This window comes from Neurospora tetraspora, assembly GCF_033439725.1.
Source record: "Neurospora tetraspora strain CBS 560.94 chromosome Unknown B0H65scaffold_5, whole genome shotgun sequence".
Lineage (NCBI taxonomy): Eukaryota > Fungi > Ascomycota > Sordariomycetes > Sordariales > Sordariaceae > Neurospora > Neurospora tetraspora.
Window position 1 is genome coordinate 3,021,301 of NW_026944387.1, and position 17,380 is coordinate 3,038,680.

General features: G+C 35.3%; 3 protein-coding genes across 3 annotated transcripts; 1 reads left to right on the top strand and 2 right to left on the bottom strand.

The window, feature by feature from the left end:
• Positions 1 to 10,256: 10,256 nt before the first annotated feature.
• Positions 10,257 to 10,894, top strand: B0H65DRAFT_443762 (uncharacterized protein; the record flags this gene model as incomplete). Its single annotated transcript, XM_062825646.1, has 2 exons — positions 10,257 to 10,470; positions 10,584 to 10,894. 2 exons carry the CDS (start codon positions 10,257 to 10,259, stop codon positions 10,892 to 10,894), a joined length of 525 nt encoding a protein of 174 aa, XP_062680783.1.
• Positions 10,895 to 11,509: 615 nt separating this feature from the next.
• On the bottom strand, positions 11,510 to 12,481 carry B0H65DRAFT_236018 (uncharacterized protein). Its single transcript, XM_062822262.1, has 3 exons — positions 12,444 to 12,481; positions 12,186 to 12,372; positions 11,510 to 12,078 (listed from the first exon to the last, which is right to left on the bottom strand). The coding sequence occupies exons 2-3, from the start codon at positions 12,195 to 12,197 to the stop codon at positions 11,554 to 11,556; spliced, it is 537 nt and encodes a 178-aa protein (XP_062680784.1). The 5' UTR covers positions 12,198 to 12,372; positions 12,444 to 12,481; the 3' UTR covers positions 11,510 to 11,553.
• Positions 12,482 to 13,426: 945 nt separating this feature from the next.
• On the bottom strand, positions 13,427 to 15,829 carry B0H65DRAFT_235988 (uncharacterized protein). The gene is made up of 2 exons (XM_062822261.1): positions 15,801 to 15,829; positions 13,427 to 15,690 (listed from the first exon to the last, which is right to left on the bottom strand). The coding sequence occupies exon 2, from the start codon at positions 15,569 to 15,571 to the stop codon at positions 13,508 to 13,510; it is 2,064 nt and encodes a 687-aa protein (XP_062680785.1). The 5' UTR covers positions 15,572 to 15,690; positions 15,801 to 15,829; the 3' UTR covers positions 13,427 to 13,507.
• Positions 15,830 to 17,380: the final 1,551 nt, after the last annotated feature.

Below are 17,380 nucleotides of genomic sequence, written 5' to 3' on the forward strand. Positions count from 1 at the left end.
ATATAGTTTAAATAGATTTATTCTACAGTACGAATAGAATTTTTTATTATTTAGTATATATAAGAGGGGAATTCTTAAATATTTATATATTTAAAATGTTATTATTTAATTTAGTAATAACGGCTTAAATTATTAAGCTATTATAAAAGCTTTTATATTTAATTATTAATTAGAGTTTAGATTATTTTATATATCATATTTTGCCTTTATATAATATATTTTTCCTATATAAACGGTTAATTTGAATAGTTTCTTCCTTTCTTTGATATTATTTCATTTATTATAATTAATTATATATAAAAAGAATTAAAAAGTTAATTAAAATAAAAGGTATTTAAAAACGTACTTAAACTCTAAAATTCTTAATTTATATATATATTTCTATTATAAAAGTATATATGAAATAAATTAGACTATATATATAAGAAGATCCTATATCGACCGATTTCTCCCTTGTAATATGTTCGTACAAGTTGCTATCGAGGGACTTAATAGTATTTAAGTAGTAGATATATTGTATTTAATTGAATTTAATTCCTTCTAATTTCTCTTTATTATATTATACTTTTCCAGATTATTTTCTATCCTATTTTATTTTTAATTACTACGGTTTAATTAGCGTAACTATATTTCTTTTATCTTTATTCTTCCAATAGCTTTTAGACATTGCCCGAAAATGAATATTTTATATTTATATTACTTGGCCGAATATTTAATATAACTAGTGTGCGGCGATTACGAGGAACCGTTTATAATTAAAGCCGTATTGTTTAATATATTGGAAATTGCCTTTATTATTTTTAACGATTCCCTGAACCCTAACTTTATACGTTTATTCTTATTTAATTAAAACTAACCTACCGTTTTTCTTTACGTTAGCTATACTTTAAAAAAAGCATTTTACATCTTTATTACGTAAGTTCTTATTAGTAATAATAGTAGTAAATTTAGCGAGTATATAAATATGAGTATTAATTGTTATTAATAAGCCGTCGATTTTTTGGATTATAACGTATTTAAGAATATTTGATACGTAATATTCTAATAGTTTATAAAATATATAAAATATTAAATGGTCTTCGGCGAGTTAATAATTATTAAAGTAAAGTCTCTATTTAATTTCTTTAGGAGTTACTTTAAAATTTATATTTTGAACGAGTTATTTGATAATTATTTCGCTCTTATTTATTAAATTAGAGAATGGATTAAATTTAAAGAGTATTTAACCCGCTTTAAAAATGTTAATATTATAAAGTTTGAGTTTGTTAGAATCGATTTGTAAATAACCGGCGGTAAAATTGTGTTTATTAGTTTTTAAATAGATAAATCAAAAACGATTAATTTCGAAGGGTTTTGGAAATTATTGGACGTCGATAAGAAGGCGAAAAAGGATATACTATTAATTATTACGCTTATTTAAATTATAATTGTTAATAATAATGAGGATTTTATAGAGGGCAATGTTATTTTAAAAGCGATTATATTAAAGCGCGTTTGTAAACGGGCTGTGTCTTTGCGTAATAGTAATTCCGTTGCTTCCCTTATTTTTAAGCGTATATTAGTATTGAAGAAGGATATTAAAAAGGAGGTAAATATTAAGTAGAAGGCGGGCATTAAAATAGAAGTATTTATTAAGCGGGAGTTGGGTATTAAGTAGGAGCGTAATATTAAATAGGAATATAATATTAAGATGGAATTTAATATTAAATGGGAATTTAGTATTATATAAATATTATATATTAAATAAGAGTAGTTAGTTAGTTCTTTGGTTAATAATAAGCAAATTATAAGTATAATAATAATAATTAATATAAAGTAAGAAGCGGAGGAAGAAGAGGTTCCCCCCTTTTTTTAATAGTAGGTTATATTATAAAAGGAAAGTAATGTGGAGGATAACGAATATAAAGTGGGGGATAGCGTTAATTAAATATTAATTGGTGGGTCGTTAAACGAGGAAGTATTCGCCAATTTAGTTAATATTAAGGAGGTATTAGCGGTTATTAAGACCTACTAGAGAAGATTACGGTTAATTAATTTTAATTAAAGTAGGCTTACCATTATTTTAGGTATTCCGCCCCTATTTTATTAATTCGTAGTTATAAGCGGTAGAATATAATAATACTGGTTTTTCTTCTATATTTGTAGTTATTGTTTTGAGAAAAGATATAATTAATATTTTTTATTCTTTTTATTTTGGTATTCTAGGCGCTCCTATACTTTTGAAGACGGGTAAGTAATATTGTGAATGTAGTGTTGAAATAGTAAATAAAGCGATATTTTTTTCCGCTATATATAATAATATATTAGGTTGGAGAATTAATATATTAAATGAAGGTAATATATTTGCGGTTTGTATATTAAAAAAATCTATTTCCAAATAATAGTTGTATAATTTAATAGTTTATTAATACGAAGTAATTTTTCAAGTTTTTTTGTTTGAATTTTATTTGAAGCGGTTTTTTTTTTCTTTTTTTAAAATAATTTCTTTCTTTTATATATATTTTTATATTCCTTACTCTTAATGTATAGTTTTACGATAGATATAATTAAAGGATTTTTGGAAATTATAAAATATGTATTAAAGTATAATTATTTATATTAATTTTTGAAATTAATATCGATAAATATGAAGTATTAATATATATTTAATATAATGTATTTCCGATATATATTCTTATTTACTATATTTTATGTGTAATTTACTTTCGTTACTTTTAAATATTATTATTAATTCGTTTTAATTAGGTTTAATTATTTCCGATTTTATTATTATTCTTACTAGTAATTTTTATTATTAATTATTATACCCTTTTTCCCTTCTAGTATTTATATTATCCTATTTATATTATCCCCTATTTATTTCATTAATTCTTTTATTTTATTAAATACTCCCTTAAATAATACTAAAATATAAACGGTAGGTTGGTTTGTTATTATTTTATATTCCTTTAGTTCGTTATAGAGGTATTTGTATTATATACGAAAGGGCGATTCCGGCCCGTTGCGGGTATACGGAATAAATACTTTTGTAAAAGAAGTATATAGTATTATTATTTTTTTTAGTAAATACCGATTAAGTTTGAAATTATTTTGTTGAATAATATTCCTCAATTGTTAGAATTGTTCTAAATTTAATTTATACCGATAATTAATAGTTTCAGTCTCGTTATATTCGTAGTATAAATTAATTAGTGTCCTAAAAATAATATAATTGCGCGCGTATTGAAGTTGGATAATATATTAGTTTTAATATTTAATAAAGTTTTTAAATTTGCGTTGGATTAAAAGTATAAAGGTATAAAGTATCATAAAATCGTCTTCTATTCTAATAGAATTTTACATATTTATTAATTTTAGTGTTTTAAAATATTTTTAATATAATTAGATTAGAATCGATTGAATTTAATTAAAGGTGATTTATTATTTAAAAAAGCGTTCAGCTATTATATAATTGCTTTTACTAATTTTCAATATATTAGTTTGCGGTATTCTTTTTTTAAAGAAAAACGTTTTGTATGTAGAGCGGTCGTTTTGGGTTATATGTTGGTAGAACTTGATCCTTCGAAGTTATATTATATTGGATAATAATATTTTTTCTAGAGACTTTAGTTTAAAAATAATTATTTTGTCGATTACTATACGTTATAACTTTAATATTTTTATAATCGATTACCGAACGCGAAGTAATAGAATTTATTAGCTATTATATTTAATTCGTTTCTATAATTAGATTATATTTATATTAGAATAAATTTATACTTCCTAATTATTTTAATCTATTAGCGGAAAATTGATTTTATTATTATTGCTAAAATGCTTATATAAAATTATGGGATATATTACGAATATATATTAATAGTTGCGTAAATTTTTATATTGTACTTTCGTAATTTAAAATAGGCGTCAATATATTATATATAATTAGAATTAAGTATTATTTACTCCCCCGTACGGCGATATAAGAATTTGAATTCTTTTTGTATTATTTATAGAAAGAAATTTTTAAAATAAGAGAAGAGCAGTTTCCGAAGAAGGTGAAGATTGAAAAATTTCGAAAAGTAATATTATAATTTTCGTTTATTTAATTTTTAAATACAATAAGCTTCGTCCGAATTTTAACTTTTTTTAAAAATAGTATACATTTTATTAGATGTTTTTTAAAGTATTTCGGGCGTATATTTTCGAAGGATTTTTAAATCTTTTTATATAAGTATTATATTTGTAAGAGAAATTGTAAAGTTTCGTTTTTGAAGTATGATAAGTAATTTTCGATTGGTTAACGCTTATTCGAAATAGATAGTTTGGATTTCTTTGTAAAGTGTATTATTAGGAATTATTTTTAGTTTCCGTTGAAGTACGGTTTTTAACATTTTAAGAAAGCGATCTAATATTGAACGACTTATTCTAATACTAAATCATTCTTTTAAACGTTTTAAAATATTATAACGGAAGAATTTATTTATATAAGTATTAAGAATAAAGTCTATATATAGCCGAAGGTTATTGTATTAGGGAATTATTGTTATAAAGTGGTATATTATAGGCTTTGGTAGTATTATATAATATTTTTAGTAAATAATTAGTATTTTATAGTTGCGTGGGAAAAATAACGATTTATTCGAATTATTGAGTGTTAGACGCGAAAAGGTTTGATTAAAATTAGTTAGTATAAATTAAAAGCGGTTAATTATATTATAATATAATTGGACAAGTTCTTAAAAGATTAGCTATTAGGTAATAGGGTGCCAGGTATAGGGTATTATAGTATATTAGATGGAAGGTTTATATTTTTATCGATAAACTATACAAATTAAATAGGCAGCGACGATTAATAATTTTAATTTATATATTTAAAACTATAATACTTTCATTTAATTATTTCCTTTCCTTTTTGATATTTAATATTATTTTAATTTATAGCTTTTAATTTTATCATTTTTATTACTTGTAGAATTATATTTTTATAGGTTATAGTTTTATAATTTCGTATAAAAAATAAATACCGTTTCGTATAACAAATAAATTCCTTTATTAAAAATTTAATAGAGGCTATTATTAATAGAGTTTTATAATTTTATATAATTAAATAAAAAATATAAATTATAAATAATATTATATATAACAAAACTTTTAAGCCTTTTATTTATAATATAAATAATTGAATTATACGTATAAAATTAGTTTTAAACGGTCTTTTAATTATATTAAAATTAATTATGATATTAATAAAATAAAGTTTTGTTTTATAATAAAAAAATAGTTGTTTAATAGTAAAGCGAATATATAATTAATATATAATATATATATATATTAGAATTAATTTATTTAATAAGGTTTATATATATATATAATAAAAATATTCGTATAAAACTATATAAAAATTAATAATTTTAAATTATTTGTAGAAACCTATTATGGTAACCTCCTTCTTATTCGTTATATATATAATTATAATATTTAACTATAATACTCATTTTCCCTCCTTATAATAATAATTCTTTCAATTTTAATTTTAATATATATTTGTATTTTTCTTTATATAATTATTAATTTTTATTAAATTTTGCCTTCTTATATAATCTTCTATTATTTATTATTTAAAAATAAGAGCTTTTAATATAAAATTCTTTAAAGGTTAAAACGAATAAAATAATAAACACACATATATATATATATTTTCTTTTTTGATTAAAAGAATTCTATCCGAACTATTATGAAATTCTATCCGGACTATTATAAGATTCTATTCAGATTATAAAAATAATTTAATTTTTAATTAATATAATAAAATTAAAACGTAAAAATTAATAAAATATATAGGAATTTTTATTAATTTCTCTTCTATCTTAAAATGCCTATATTATAATTTTACGCTTTTTATAATTGTAAATTTAAAAAAAAGATTAGAAAAGCAATATATAAAGTTAGAATAATAAAAATAATTAAATATTTTTAATATGAATAAAGAAGAAATAATGTATTTAAGATAATAATTTAATTAAATAAAGTTATGTTAGTATATATAGTAAAATAAAAGAAGGATAATATAAAAGGAAGGGAGAGGCTATCCTAATTAATTATTTATACAGAAAGAATATATTAAGCGAAAGTTAAATACTAATTATAAAATAGTTAGTATTATAGGGTTAGCTTATAATTATTATTTGGTCGTGGTATTACTACGGTAATAGTTGCTGGGTTAATGTACGCTCTTTAATTAATTATACTATTATAGTTAATATTGTGCCGCTTCGGTATTGAGGCAGCAAGTGGGTTAATTATGTATACGTACTATAGGCTTACCGCTAGGTTTATTCCTTATAAATTATGTATATATTTTATAGCTTCTTTTTTTTCTTATATAAATATATAAATTTTAATCTACCCCTAACGTTCAATATCGCCTTACCCTATAATAATTAGAGCTCTAGGTAACGGTTGAATATAGAAGGCTCTATAATAATTTAATTAATTTAAGCCGTTATTATTAAATTAAACTATAATATAGGGATATAAATTTTAATTTACCCCTAACGTTTAATATCGCCTTACCCCGTAATAATTAGAATTCTAAGTAACGGTTAAATATAGAAGGCTCTATAATGATTTAAATAATTTAGGCCGTTATTATTAAATTAAATTATAATATAGGAAAGATATGGAAATCTAGGAATTTCCCTATTAATCTTTTATAAGTATAAAAACTATAATAAAATCAATCTAATAAATAAAATTAAATTCCTTTTCAAATACTATATATATTAACCGTGCTTTGTTTTATTATATATAAGAATATTTAATTATAATATTTATCCTATATAATATTTATATATATTATAGGAATTTAAAACCTAATTTATAAATGATCTTATATTAAATATTATAATATAAAAAAGCGTAATACGGAAAGAAGAAAGTAAATTAATTTGATGTACTTTATAATTTAATTATATATATAACTATAAGGCTTTTAAAAGGTATTATTTTTCTTTTTATAAATAACTACTTGAATAAAAATAATTTATAAAAATTATAAGAACTTTTATAATTAGTAAAGTTAATAAGGCTAACCATACCACTTAGAGTTTACCAGAAGGTTTTAAAAAATAAACTTTTTAACATAAATTAATATATACTCTATTTATATATTGTATATTCGTATATTAATATATATATATAAATAAAATATTTATACAAAAACGTTCAAATATTAATAATTCTAAATCCTAAACACGTTGTTAAATTCTGTTTTTTAATTTATTTTTTATTTTTATTTATATAAAATAATAATTATAATATTAAATCTATATTATAAGGCTAGTATATAAGGTATTAATATAGTTTTACTAAGCTAGATCCTTATAAATTTATTAAATTAATAAGCCGATACGAGTTTTCTAATTAATTAAATTTATATAATTACTTAATTTGTACGCTTAACTTTAAAATTCTATTTTAATTAAATCTTTTTAATATAATTTTCCTTCTGATTCTCCTTATTAAATATAGTATTTTAACTTTATATAATTATTTACTTTATTATACTTTTATAGACCTATTGTATTTTATATAAACGTAATATAAATATATATATAAAATATTTATATAAGATTATATAAAAATAAATAATCTTAAATTTTGAAACGGTCTTTTAAGAACTTTTAAATTCTTCTTCTTACTTTTATATAATATATTTATATATTTAAAAGTTTATTTTCTAAATTAGAAAGTTATTAAAAATAAAAATAAATAAAAATAATTTAATTTTAAAGAGCTTTTATTTATTTTAATAGATTTAAAATTATATATATTTAAAGACTATTTTAATTTTTATAATATAAATTAACATATTTACATATATTATTCAAGATAAAAAGTATACAGAGTATTATTTTATTAAAAAAAAAAACGGATTTTTATTATAAAATCTTTTAAGTTTTTAATTATAATATAAATAATTAAATTATGTAATTAAATTATTTATTATTATAGTATATTAAAAATAATTCTTTTAGTTCTATATAGTATGTGTAGATTAAAATATTTATTTAGATAAAAAGCAGAATAAAAAATATTATTTAACTATTTAATATAGAAAGCGTTTAGTGTTAATTAGATATGATTTTTCTTAATTAAATACGATTATTCTTAATTAGAGATAATTATTAAATATTAAATATTAAAACGGAATATACTATTTATATAGAAATAATATATATGTAGGTAAAAATTAGAATAAAGTTCGTAGTAAAATAAAATTAGAATATGCTATATACTAAATATATTTAAAAAATTATTAATATAGTACAATTATATTGCTCTTTTGCGCTTCTACGGCGAAATCGCCTTAACCGCTCTACGTTTTTTAATATTAAAAGTTAAAATATCTTTTATTTTTTCTAAATTTTAGAGGGTTATATCGTTTATTATTTTATCCTTCTCTTCTTTTATCTATAGAACCTATACCTCCTCTACCTCCTCCTCCTTCTCTTTTTTCTTTTTTATTTCTTTTTCAAAGGAGTATTTAGAGTTTAGCTAGTATAGTAATAGTAAGTATAAATATTATTAAATTATTTATCTATAGGCGTAATATATTTAGAAGTGGGGCGAAGCGTTTTTTTGTTCGTATATTTAGTATATTTGTTATATTGCGTAGTAGCTTTAAATAGGTAAACGGCGGAAGTAATAGCCTAACCTATATTAATAATTTTAGGCGTAGAGATATTTTATTTTTTATTGCGGTAGGTTTTTTTTATTTCTTATAAGCGTACTACGTTTTATTAATATTAATAATATTAGATTATTTCCAATTTGAAAGAATTAATTATAATATATTTTTTTATCTTTTAGAATTTATATAATAGTACTAAAAATGGATTTATTAATTATATTTAATATAAAGGCAATTTACGCTTCCTTATTTAATATATTAGTCTATTGAGTAGGGGCCGCCGGGAGTGCGTTGCTTTAGTATTTGAATGGCTACGCTATTGTAGAGGATTGTAGTCTTTTCGTGGGAGAGTGAGAAGGGAACTGTAAGGGAGTAGTAGGGGAGCGGTAAGAGAATAGTAGAAGAGTGGTAGGGGAGTGGTAAGGGAACGTATATGATAATTGTGCAGTATTAAAGTATAAGGGTATAGATGTAAGGTAATTGATTTAGCGAGGAGGAGTGTGCGTGTGTTTGTGTGCGGAGTATTAATAATTTCTCTAATAGTTGGTTGTAGCTAAGAGTTTGGACTAGTTTTTAATTGGGCCTAAGACGCACTTGGGCCACCCTAGTCTTCTCGTTCTGGCGGAACCACATGGCGGGGAGACTGTGGATTGTGGGGAGACCTGGGTCGATGTCCTGAATGATGGATCCCAATACGCGGGCGGGAGCGCAGGAAGAGCGAAGATCGCGATTTTAGCGCAGACGACAACTCCAGCCAGCGATTGCTTCTCTCACCAACTTGGCGATATCCCCATGTTTTCTGTGAAATGAAACCGGCTCTTGTGACGCTCGACTTCCATGAAAAACAGGCAAAAGAGGCGTTTCTGGAGATTAAATTGCGGCTTAAGACTGCATCTCAGTCATGCCCAACCTGGACTAGCGTGCCTTGGGTTGACATGCTGCCTGCGTACTAAATAGACCGGGGGGTGGTTGACATACTCCGGGGGAACTCACGAACGAACGAACGTCTCTCACAAGTCACCGTCCGTTCAAGAGTCAACAATGCCTTTGACAGGGACCAGGGCTCTGAATGGACTCACTCTCCCCCCCTACCTTTAGGAGCTTCCCCAGGTTCTCGGACCTTCTCGTCAACCACTCTTTTCTCTCCTCTTCCCCCGTCCAGAGTTACCTTACTTTTAACCCTTGACAACACCCACACCGCGCGTCCACTCCCTTTTCACACACTCTCTTCTTCTCCTCCTCGCTGTCTCTCTCCAGTCCCTCTCTCCACCGCTCGACCGTTTGTTGCCTGTCAGACCCTCCCTCTTCAATATCATTGGAAGAGAAAACCAGAAAGGAAAGGGCAATATCCAATCGTTTTTTGTCTAGACTATTCACACATCGATCCATATCTACCGGCCCGGCCTTCTTTATATACAAGGTCTCCTGATCCCTCCTCATACATAATATCTTTCCTCCCCTACCTACTTACTTACTCTCACTCATCCGCCGTGTTGTGAAAGTAATCGTTAATCTTCTTCTTCTTGTTGTTGTTGTTCCATCTAATTCTCACCAAACCTAATTCAATAATACACCAACAGCCAAAATGAAGGCCGCTCTCCTCCCCCTCGCCGCCATGTTCGCCGTCGCCGCGGCCCAGACCACCTCCGTCTGCGGCGCCGCCTACATTGTCGAGACCTGCCTCGGTACCGAGAACAGCAGGCTCGCCTTGTGCGGCCGCGACGACTACGGCTGCAAGTGCGCGCAGTATCCCAACATCATTGCCTGCTACAACAACTGCCCCAACGATCCCCGCAAGGGTAAGCCTCCTCCTCCTCCTCCTCCTCCTCCTCCTCCTCTTTCTCCCTTTGGCTATTTCCTCTTTTTTCTTTTCTTTTTCAGTACATACTAACACGCCTTTCCCTTCAAACAGCATCCGACATGGGTCAGCGTGACACCTGGTGCGCTCTCGACAAGCAATACCCGTCCTCCACCAGCAAGGTCGCCGTGGCCACCACCAACGTGAACACCGCTCCCGCCGCCGCCGCCACCACCGCCGCCTCTTCCAGCGGCAGCGACAACGAGAACACTGACGACGCCAACACCACCGCCACGGACGCCGCGTCGAGCAACACCGCCTCCGCCCCTTCGAGCTCCGCGACCGGTAACGCCGCCGGTGAGGTCCTTGTGAACGCCGGTGGCTTGCTGGCTGCTGTTGCGGGTGTCGTTGCTGCTGTGCTTTAAGTTTGGCTTAATTAAGCCCAAAGTTCAAAGCGGTGACTTATTGACTCATCATCTGTTGGCGTTTTGTTTCATCTTGGGGGTTGGAAGCGCTTAAGGATTGAAGCCTTGGCTTTTTTTTTGGGTTTCGAAGAAAAGTGAAAAGCTTGTTGAGGGGAGTCAAAAAGAAAAGGCGAATGCAGGTGTTTATGTGTTTGGAGCAATTCTTCCTCTGGGGGTGAAGGGAGGGAGCGGGTGGCTGAATCGTTGAGGTGTGTGTGATTGACGAGCAAGTGGTGCTGCACACGAACTCCCTCTGAGAATGGGGGGCCAGCTTGCAGACACTATGACACTTCATGTCAACCACAACTGGGAATAAGAAGGAGAGACGGAGGGACATTTGGGGGTTGTGCTTGGTGAACTTTTGGGTAATATTTAATGAGGTACCACGATATACAATGTCTGAATGAACATGACATTTCTCAAGATGCATCGATGCTTGTGTTGGGCCTGGCAGACACTGTCAGCGTGTATCGATGACTGCCATCACATGCAACTCGAATATGGCGAGTGTCCCTCACTTAGACTACTTGTAGTCATGACGTTCATTATCATTCTAACTGACTACCTTTTAGAAACCTCCTCATATCGTACACTTCCTTCATTGTTCAACTGTTCTAGGTTCAAGCCTCAGTATCCCCTCCCAACGCTTCAAATCCCGTCTCGCGCGTCTCTAACGGCAGAACGTCCCCTCCCTCCTGGCTTCCCTTTTTGGCACCCGGGTTGACTACGGGTGCGGTGCTAGTCAGCATATCCCTCAACGCGACACGCCCGGGATCCTGCTTGCTTCCGGGCTCCGGCATGCTTCCACCCCCGGTCTCGCTTTCGGCAAATCCGCCCTCCTTGATATTCTTGCCGTGTGGGCGGCCGGACGGATCAGGCAGGTTACGGCCATGGTGGAAAATGTAGGTCGGCGCCGGCGCGCCCTGCTCGGGATTCTCGTGCTTCGATTGCTGGGCGGTGGGGTGACTCTGATGGGCGGTGCCGGGGGCCTTGGCCCGTGGGTTCTGCGAGGCCGAGTCGCCTGCGGAGGCGGACGGGTTGCCTTGGGCGAAGGCACCGCCGGAGCGGATGGAGTCGGCCGCGAGGGAGTCCGAAGGAACGGAGCCGACGCCTTCGTGCTTGGGAGGCACGTTTTCGCTGGTGACCTGGAGAGGAGTCTGTATTAGTCGAGTTGTATGGAAGAGGGCTAGGTTAAAGGACAAGGGAGATCTCAAAGATGGATGTGAACGAGGAATAAGGATTTCAAGCCTACCTTCTTCGACATGGTGGGTGGTTGCTGCAGGTTTGTGTTTAATGGATAGGTATGAGTAGTGAGCGTATCTAGCTGTGTTGGTCGAGTATTGTTGCTTCTTGGCTGTACGCAGGAGCTTTCTGAGTCTGAGTTGTATTCTCAGGTGGAGGTGACTGAGAAAGGTGTTTGTTCAAAGACAGAGGTAGATCTGTTTTGGAGCGTGGTGTACGTGTAAGAGACAGCAGCATGATGAGTCGATGATGTCATGATGTTGCTCACTTCGCAGTTGATGGTCAAGTCTGTGCTGCTGCATCTTTCACGCTCATTGTACCTGCCACCAAGAACGTTTGCGGATAGACTTGCTGACACGTGAAATGCGCCATAGTCGGTGAGGTGGTATGTACCTTGACTACATAGCGTAGGAGGTCGGGCTTCTCGGATAATCGGTTCCATCGGCGATCTGCACCTGAGTGTCCTCTCAGGAACTTCAACACCAATCAATATCCCAATGTCTGGTTCTCTTACTTGGTATGATGGGTAAGTTCAATAGGCGGGGGAAATACCGAACCTTACACAACCGAATAGTCCTAAGAATAAACCGAACATGTCACGGTCAGTACATTACACATCCCAGCGTATTTAATATACCTTTGAACCTAAATTCTAGGCAGTTTCTGAAGGGAAGAATCCCTAAGTGACTCTAGCCGATGTGTTTTCAAATTATTGTGATCCCTATCACAGTTTTGTAACGGCCTTTCCTAGCCAAAGCGAGCCGTATTGGACTGTTCATATTCGGTTTATTTTTACGCCCACCTCGACAACTCCGAAATTTTGGCCGTGGTAGTCCGTGCCAGATACCTGACAGGGGGGTTTTTCTTTTGCTCGGAACCACAGTACGCAGACACGAAGAGAGAAACACGGGGAAAGCGAAGGGTTCCAAATTGTTCCATGTTATTTAGAAGCTGTTACCACTTTCTGGCGCCCAGTTCACGGTTGATCCAACGATCACGCTGCGGACCATTCGATACACACCAGATTTCCATAGTATCAAAATGCTGCATATCCATAACAATGCAGACTATCCGCTTAACCATGGTGCTGCGGTCTGGCCCGAATCACTTCCCCCTTCCCTGGACTTGCCGTAGAGTATCTGTTTATCAGAACACGTTCCAGACCCCATGACTGATGTGCATAAGCCAGATGCAACGCTGAGACTGGCAACTCGTTCAAAGACACCACAAACGCCCATCTCGGAAGCCAATATCTTGATAATCTTGTTGCGCAAATGTTTAAAGGGACAACCAGGCCTTTGATGATCTGCTAACCTTTACAGGCCGATGTTCCTAAAGACCCCTCCTACCTCCGGTGCTCATCAATGTGATCTTCTGTTTCTTCTTCTTTCCACCTTTGGCGCCACCGCCGGCCTTAGCACCGCCCACCGCGGAAGCGGCAGCGGCAGCGGCAGCGGCAGCGGCAGCACTGCTGCTACCAGCACCATTCTCAAGTCCCATTGCCTCCATCTGGAAAGCAATATCCTGCGCGCTCAGACTGTCTATAACATCATCATCCTTCAACCAGCCATCATCAACCGGATTCCTGGGCGCCATGTATTCCGGCTCATCCCCATGGATAGCCGGCGTGCCCCAGACCGTCCTTTGTGCACCCGGGCTAGTACTCATCTCTGACAGGGTCCCAAATCCAGCCCTCGGGTTTGGTGGTGTCGTACTTGGTGCTTCCGCACCAAGAGGGATGAAGTCATCCATGTTCACCGGGGGCCGATCCGCATCGGCGTTACCATACCGAATGATCCCTTCCTCCGCTAACGGGCCCGCCTGACGCCTGGTACCACGGATAGCAGCGGCTTCGAGGCGCTCTGCCTGCAAGCGCTCACGCTCCTCCTGAGCAACTTTGTCCTTGTTCCGCTCACGCCGGCGCTCGGTCTCCTCCTTGAAGGTCTCGAGAACCTCAGGGGTAACGATGTCAGTCCAGTCGCATTCGAGGAAGCTGATGAGACATCCTCGGGGTAGATGACACAGGTATTTGGCGCGTTTCCGCATGACATCGTCGACGGCGTTGCCTGTAGAGATATGCTCAATCCTTGGAAGAAGTGTGGTTGGGAATTCGGAGAAAGAGCCAAATTGGGTCTTTAAAATCCTGATATCCAAGGGTGAAAGGTAAAGATGTGGAGGAGCAGAGTAGAAAAAGAAATCAAGGTCCTCGTCACGCTTTTTAGACCGGGATCCGGCAGCGGCGGATGTTGCAAGTGCCGTCGTCTGAGTAGAATCGAGCTCCTTCAACTTCTCCTTTGCCGCATGAACTGCCCTGATGGCTTTCTGTGTCCATTCGTTATCTTCGTGGAACATCAGTTCGTCTTCTTTCTCCTGCTTGGTTATATCCTCCACTTCTTGGTCATACTGTTCTTCCATATATCCGGTAGTACCCTTCATGATCCTTGCATAATCCAGAACATTGGCGGCAAAATGCCAGGGAATGTCATCGCCCGAGTGCAGTACCTCTGCAGCACCTTCCTTGGGTAATGCGAGAGTGCTCTTTGCATTGCGCGCCATTAGACGCAGCACAACATCCTCGCCTGGCCGGGGGAGAGCGCTCTCTTGACCGGCATAGAACCTGACCGGGCGAACCTCGTTTAGATAGACTGTATCATCGCAGATGGGGCACTTTCTCCATCGATTCTGCTTCTTTTCCGGAGGTGAGCGGCCGTCATCGTTGGGCACCGTATTCATGAAGCGGATAAGACACGGCAGACAGAAAATGTGGCCGCATTTCGCCATGCGTGGCGCGACGGGCTCCGAAAGACAGATTGGGCATGAGGTCTGTTGCGACTCTGTTGAAGCAATGATCTGTAGGATATCGGCCCATTCGAGATGTTCGTCTGCGTCTGATGCTTGCGCCGTGTAATTGCCACAGGGCGACACGACGAATCGGTAGTTGGCATGGACATAGCGAGCCTTGTCCATAGAATGGTAGCCGGAACCAACACCATAGCTAGGGTTTCGGCGATAAGAGCGGGAGGAATAGCTGTGATGGCTGTCGTAGACTGGGCGAGGCGGAGGGTTTAGGTTCAGCAAATGTGTGATGGAGGTCTGTCCGCGACGGCTCGAAGCATTCCGCATAGCTCGCATTTCAGCCAGAATGTCTTCGTCATCATTCACCCGGCTCTGCTGCCGCATTGCGCCGGGGCGCCTCATGTCTCTATGTTGCCGTCTGGCGCCCTGATTCCTCCGTGGGGCGGATTGTGAAGCGCTTGATCCCTGGCCTTGACCTGTACCTTGGCGTCGAGCAGAATCAAAGCCCACAGGTGAGGGTGCTTGCGGAGGGGCTTGGGAGAAGTTCGAGTTTGGAGGAGCGGAAAGGGACTTGCCCGGGACTGATGGGGTCGAGTTCATATTTGGCAGAAGGCGTTGGTGGATTGAGTGAGCGTGCTCCTCTCGCGGTGGATCAGATGCTTCGCTTTCAGGTACTTGTTCTCCAGTAGTTCTCCGGTGGCGAGACGACCCTAACGATGCTTCACTAAGCTGTCAGCACCTTTTTCCATCCTTAAAGCTACTCCGACAGGCGGCAGGGTCTAAAAATCCCGACAAAAGGAAGATTGAAAGGTTGACTGATGCATAATACCTTGTGTCCTAATCACCTCACGGTTGTCATAGTCTGTTGGCGTTGCAGGGGGGCAATGACGTCTGTTATCTCAGACGCGTGGTCTTTGCTCGCTGGGAATGAAAACGACCTCGTAACGCTTGAAAGACCGACACTTGGGATGGAATATGGACACGAGGATAACACAAGGTAAGCGGCAATGATTTGGTGGCGGCAGTATGTCAAAAGTTCGAGAAGGGGTCCAAATTCGGACCCCATGAGGAATTGGAACGAGAAGGGAGTCGGAGGACGGGCGGGAGTCACTCGAGGTCACCGTTGTAAGAGGTACGCGGGGCAAATGGCAACTGAAGGTGGGAGCGAGGCGCTGCATCTTTCCAGGCGTTGCGGTACCCCAGACAGGTACTGCCGCCTGCCATAAGTGCCTGTCACGTCCAATGTCAGCTGACTCCGGCTTTAAGTACTGTCCCCTGATTCTGCATATAAATCATACACTGGGGGACCGCCAAATCCTATGCATGAACTAGTATATATGTAGAAGGAGGAGCTGCGTTTTAATGGGAGACAGGGATTTGCGACCGCGCTTGGCTATACAGTTAGAAGGCAGATTTTGGTTATGCAGTATCTGGAGTATGCACTTGCAGAGGCCGATACTGTACGGCTTTTTCTCATTCAAAGTAGATTTCAATCACGGTAGCCGCATCAGTCTAAATGATTATTACACTCATGATACAAAACAACCACAGCACCGCACCACCAGACTGCGCACTATCTTTACTATACTGACGGCCTATATTGCTGGTCAATCTCCATGAGAGAAGTTTTATGTTGACATTCAGCGTATTGGCATTTATTTCGTAGTGTGACGCTTGCATCGCAAGGATTTCAGCAAGCCAACATCTCGCACGGTGACATAATGGCCGCTACAGTCGTCTGGGGCTACATAGGGACTGTGTATTGACCCAGTTGGACAAGGAATGACGAACGAGGGCGACTACAGATCTTGCATTTGGAAATTGAGCTCAAGATAAGCATCTGATCATGTTTGTATAATCACTTATTGACGGTTATTGTAGGGATCTCACCAAGGCATAGCAAAATCCGTGCGGAGTGTAGCAATACAGAATTCAGTGTAGATTACAAATGCCCATATCATGCTAAGCTTCCAACCTCCAGTACATAACTGTTATAGCAACTTGGACTAAATCGACAACTGAGAAAGCAGAATTGGAAACTCTTAGACATCTTAATTATCACCGTTGCGCTTATTCCTCCAGTAAGTCCAATCTCTCCTAATCCATACCGCGCAATCGTATTTCAAAGGCGAAAGACGCCAGAATGACCTAGCTCAAACACTGTTGACAGGAATAAGTATTAAACATACGACTAGGTTTAGGTAGAGTAGGTAGGACGGTTTCATGGTATCATCATGTGCCGTCCATCGTACGGGTGCATTATGAGAGAGCATCAAAAGCAGAAGGGCAACGGATCAAAAGGACAAAACATTATGAGATGCGTAAGGCGCCTATCCGGCCGCCCATGAGCGCACGACTAACTGCGTGTGCGCTTCTATCTTACAAAAAGTGCCCAATGCCACGAGAGAA

Excerpts from the sequence above, each read along its gene's own strand:
- B0H65DRAFT_235988 (XM_062822261.1), bottom strand. The coding sequence starts at position 15,571 with ATGAACTCGACCCCATCAGTCCCGGGCAAGTCCCTTTCCGCTCCTCCA.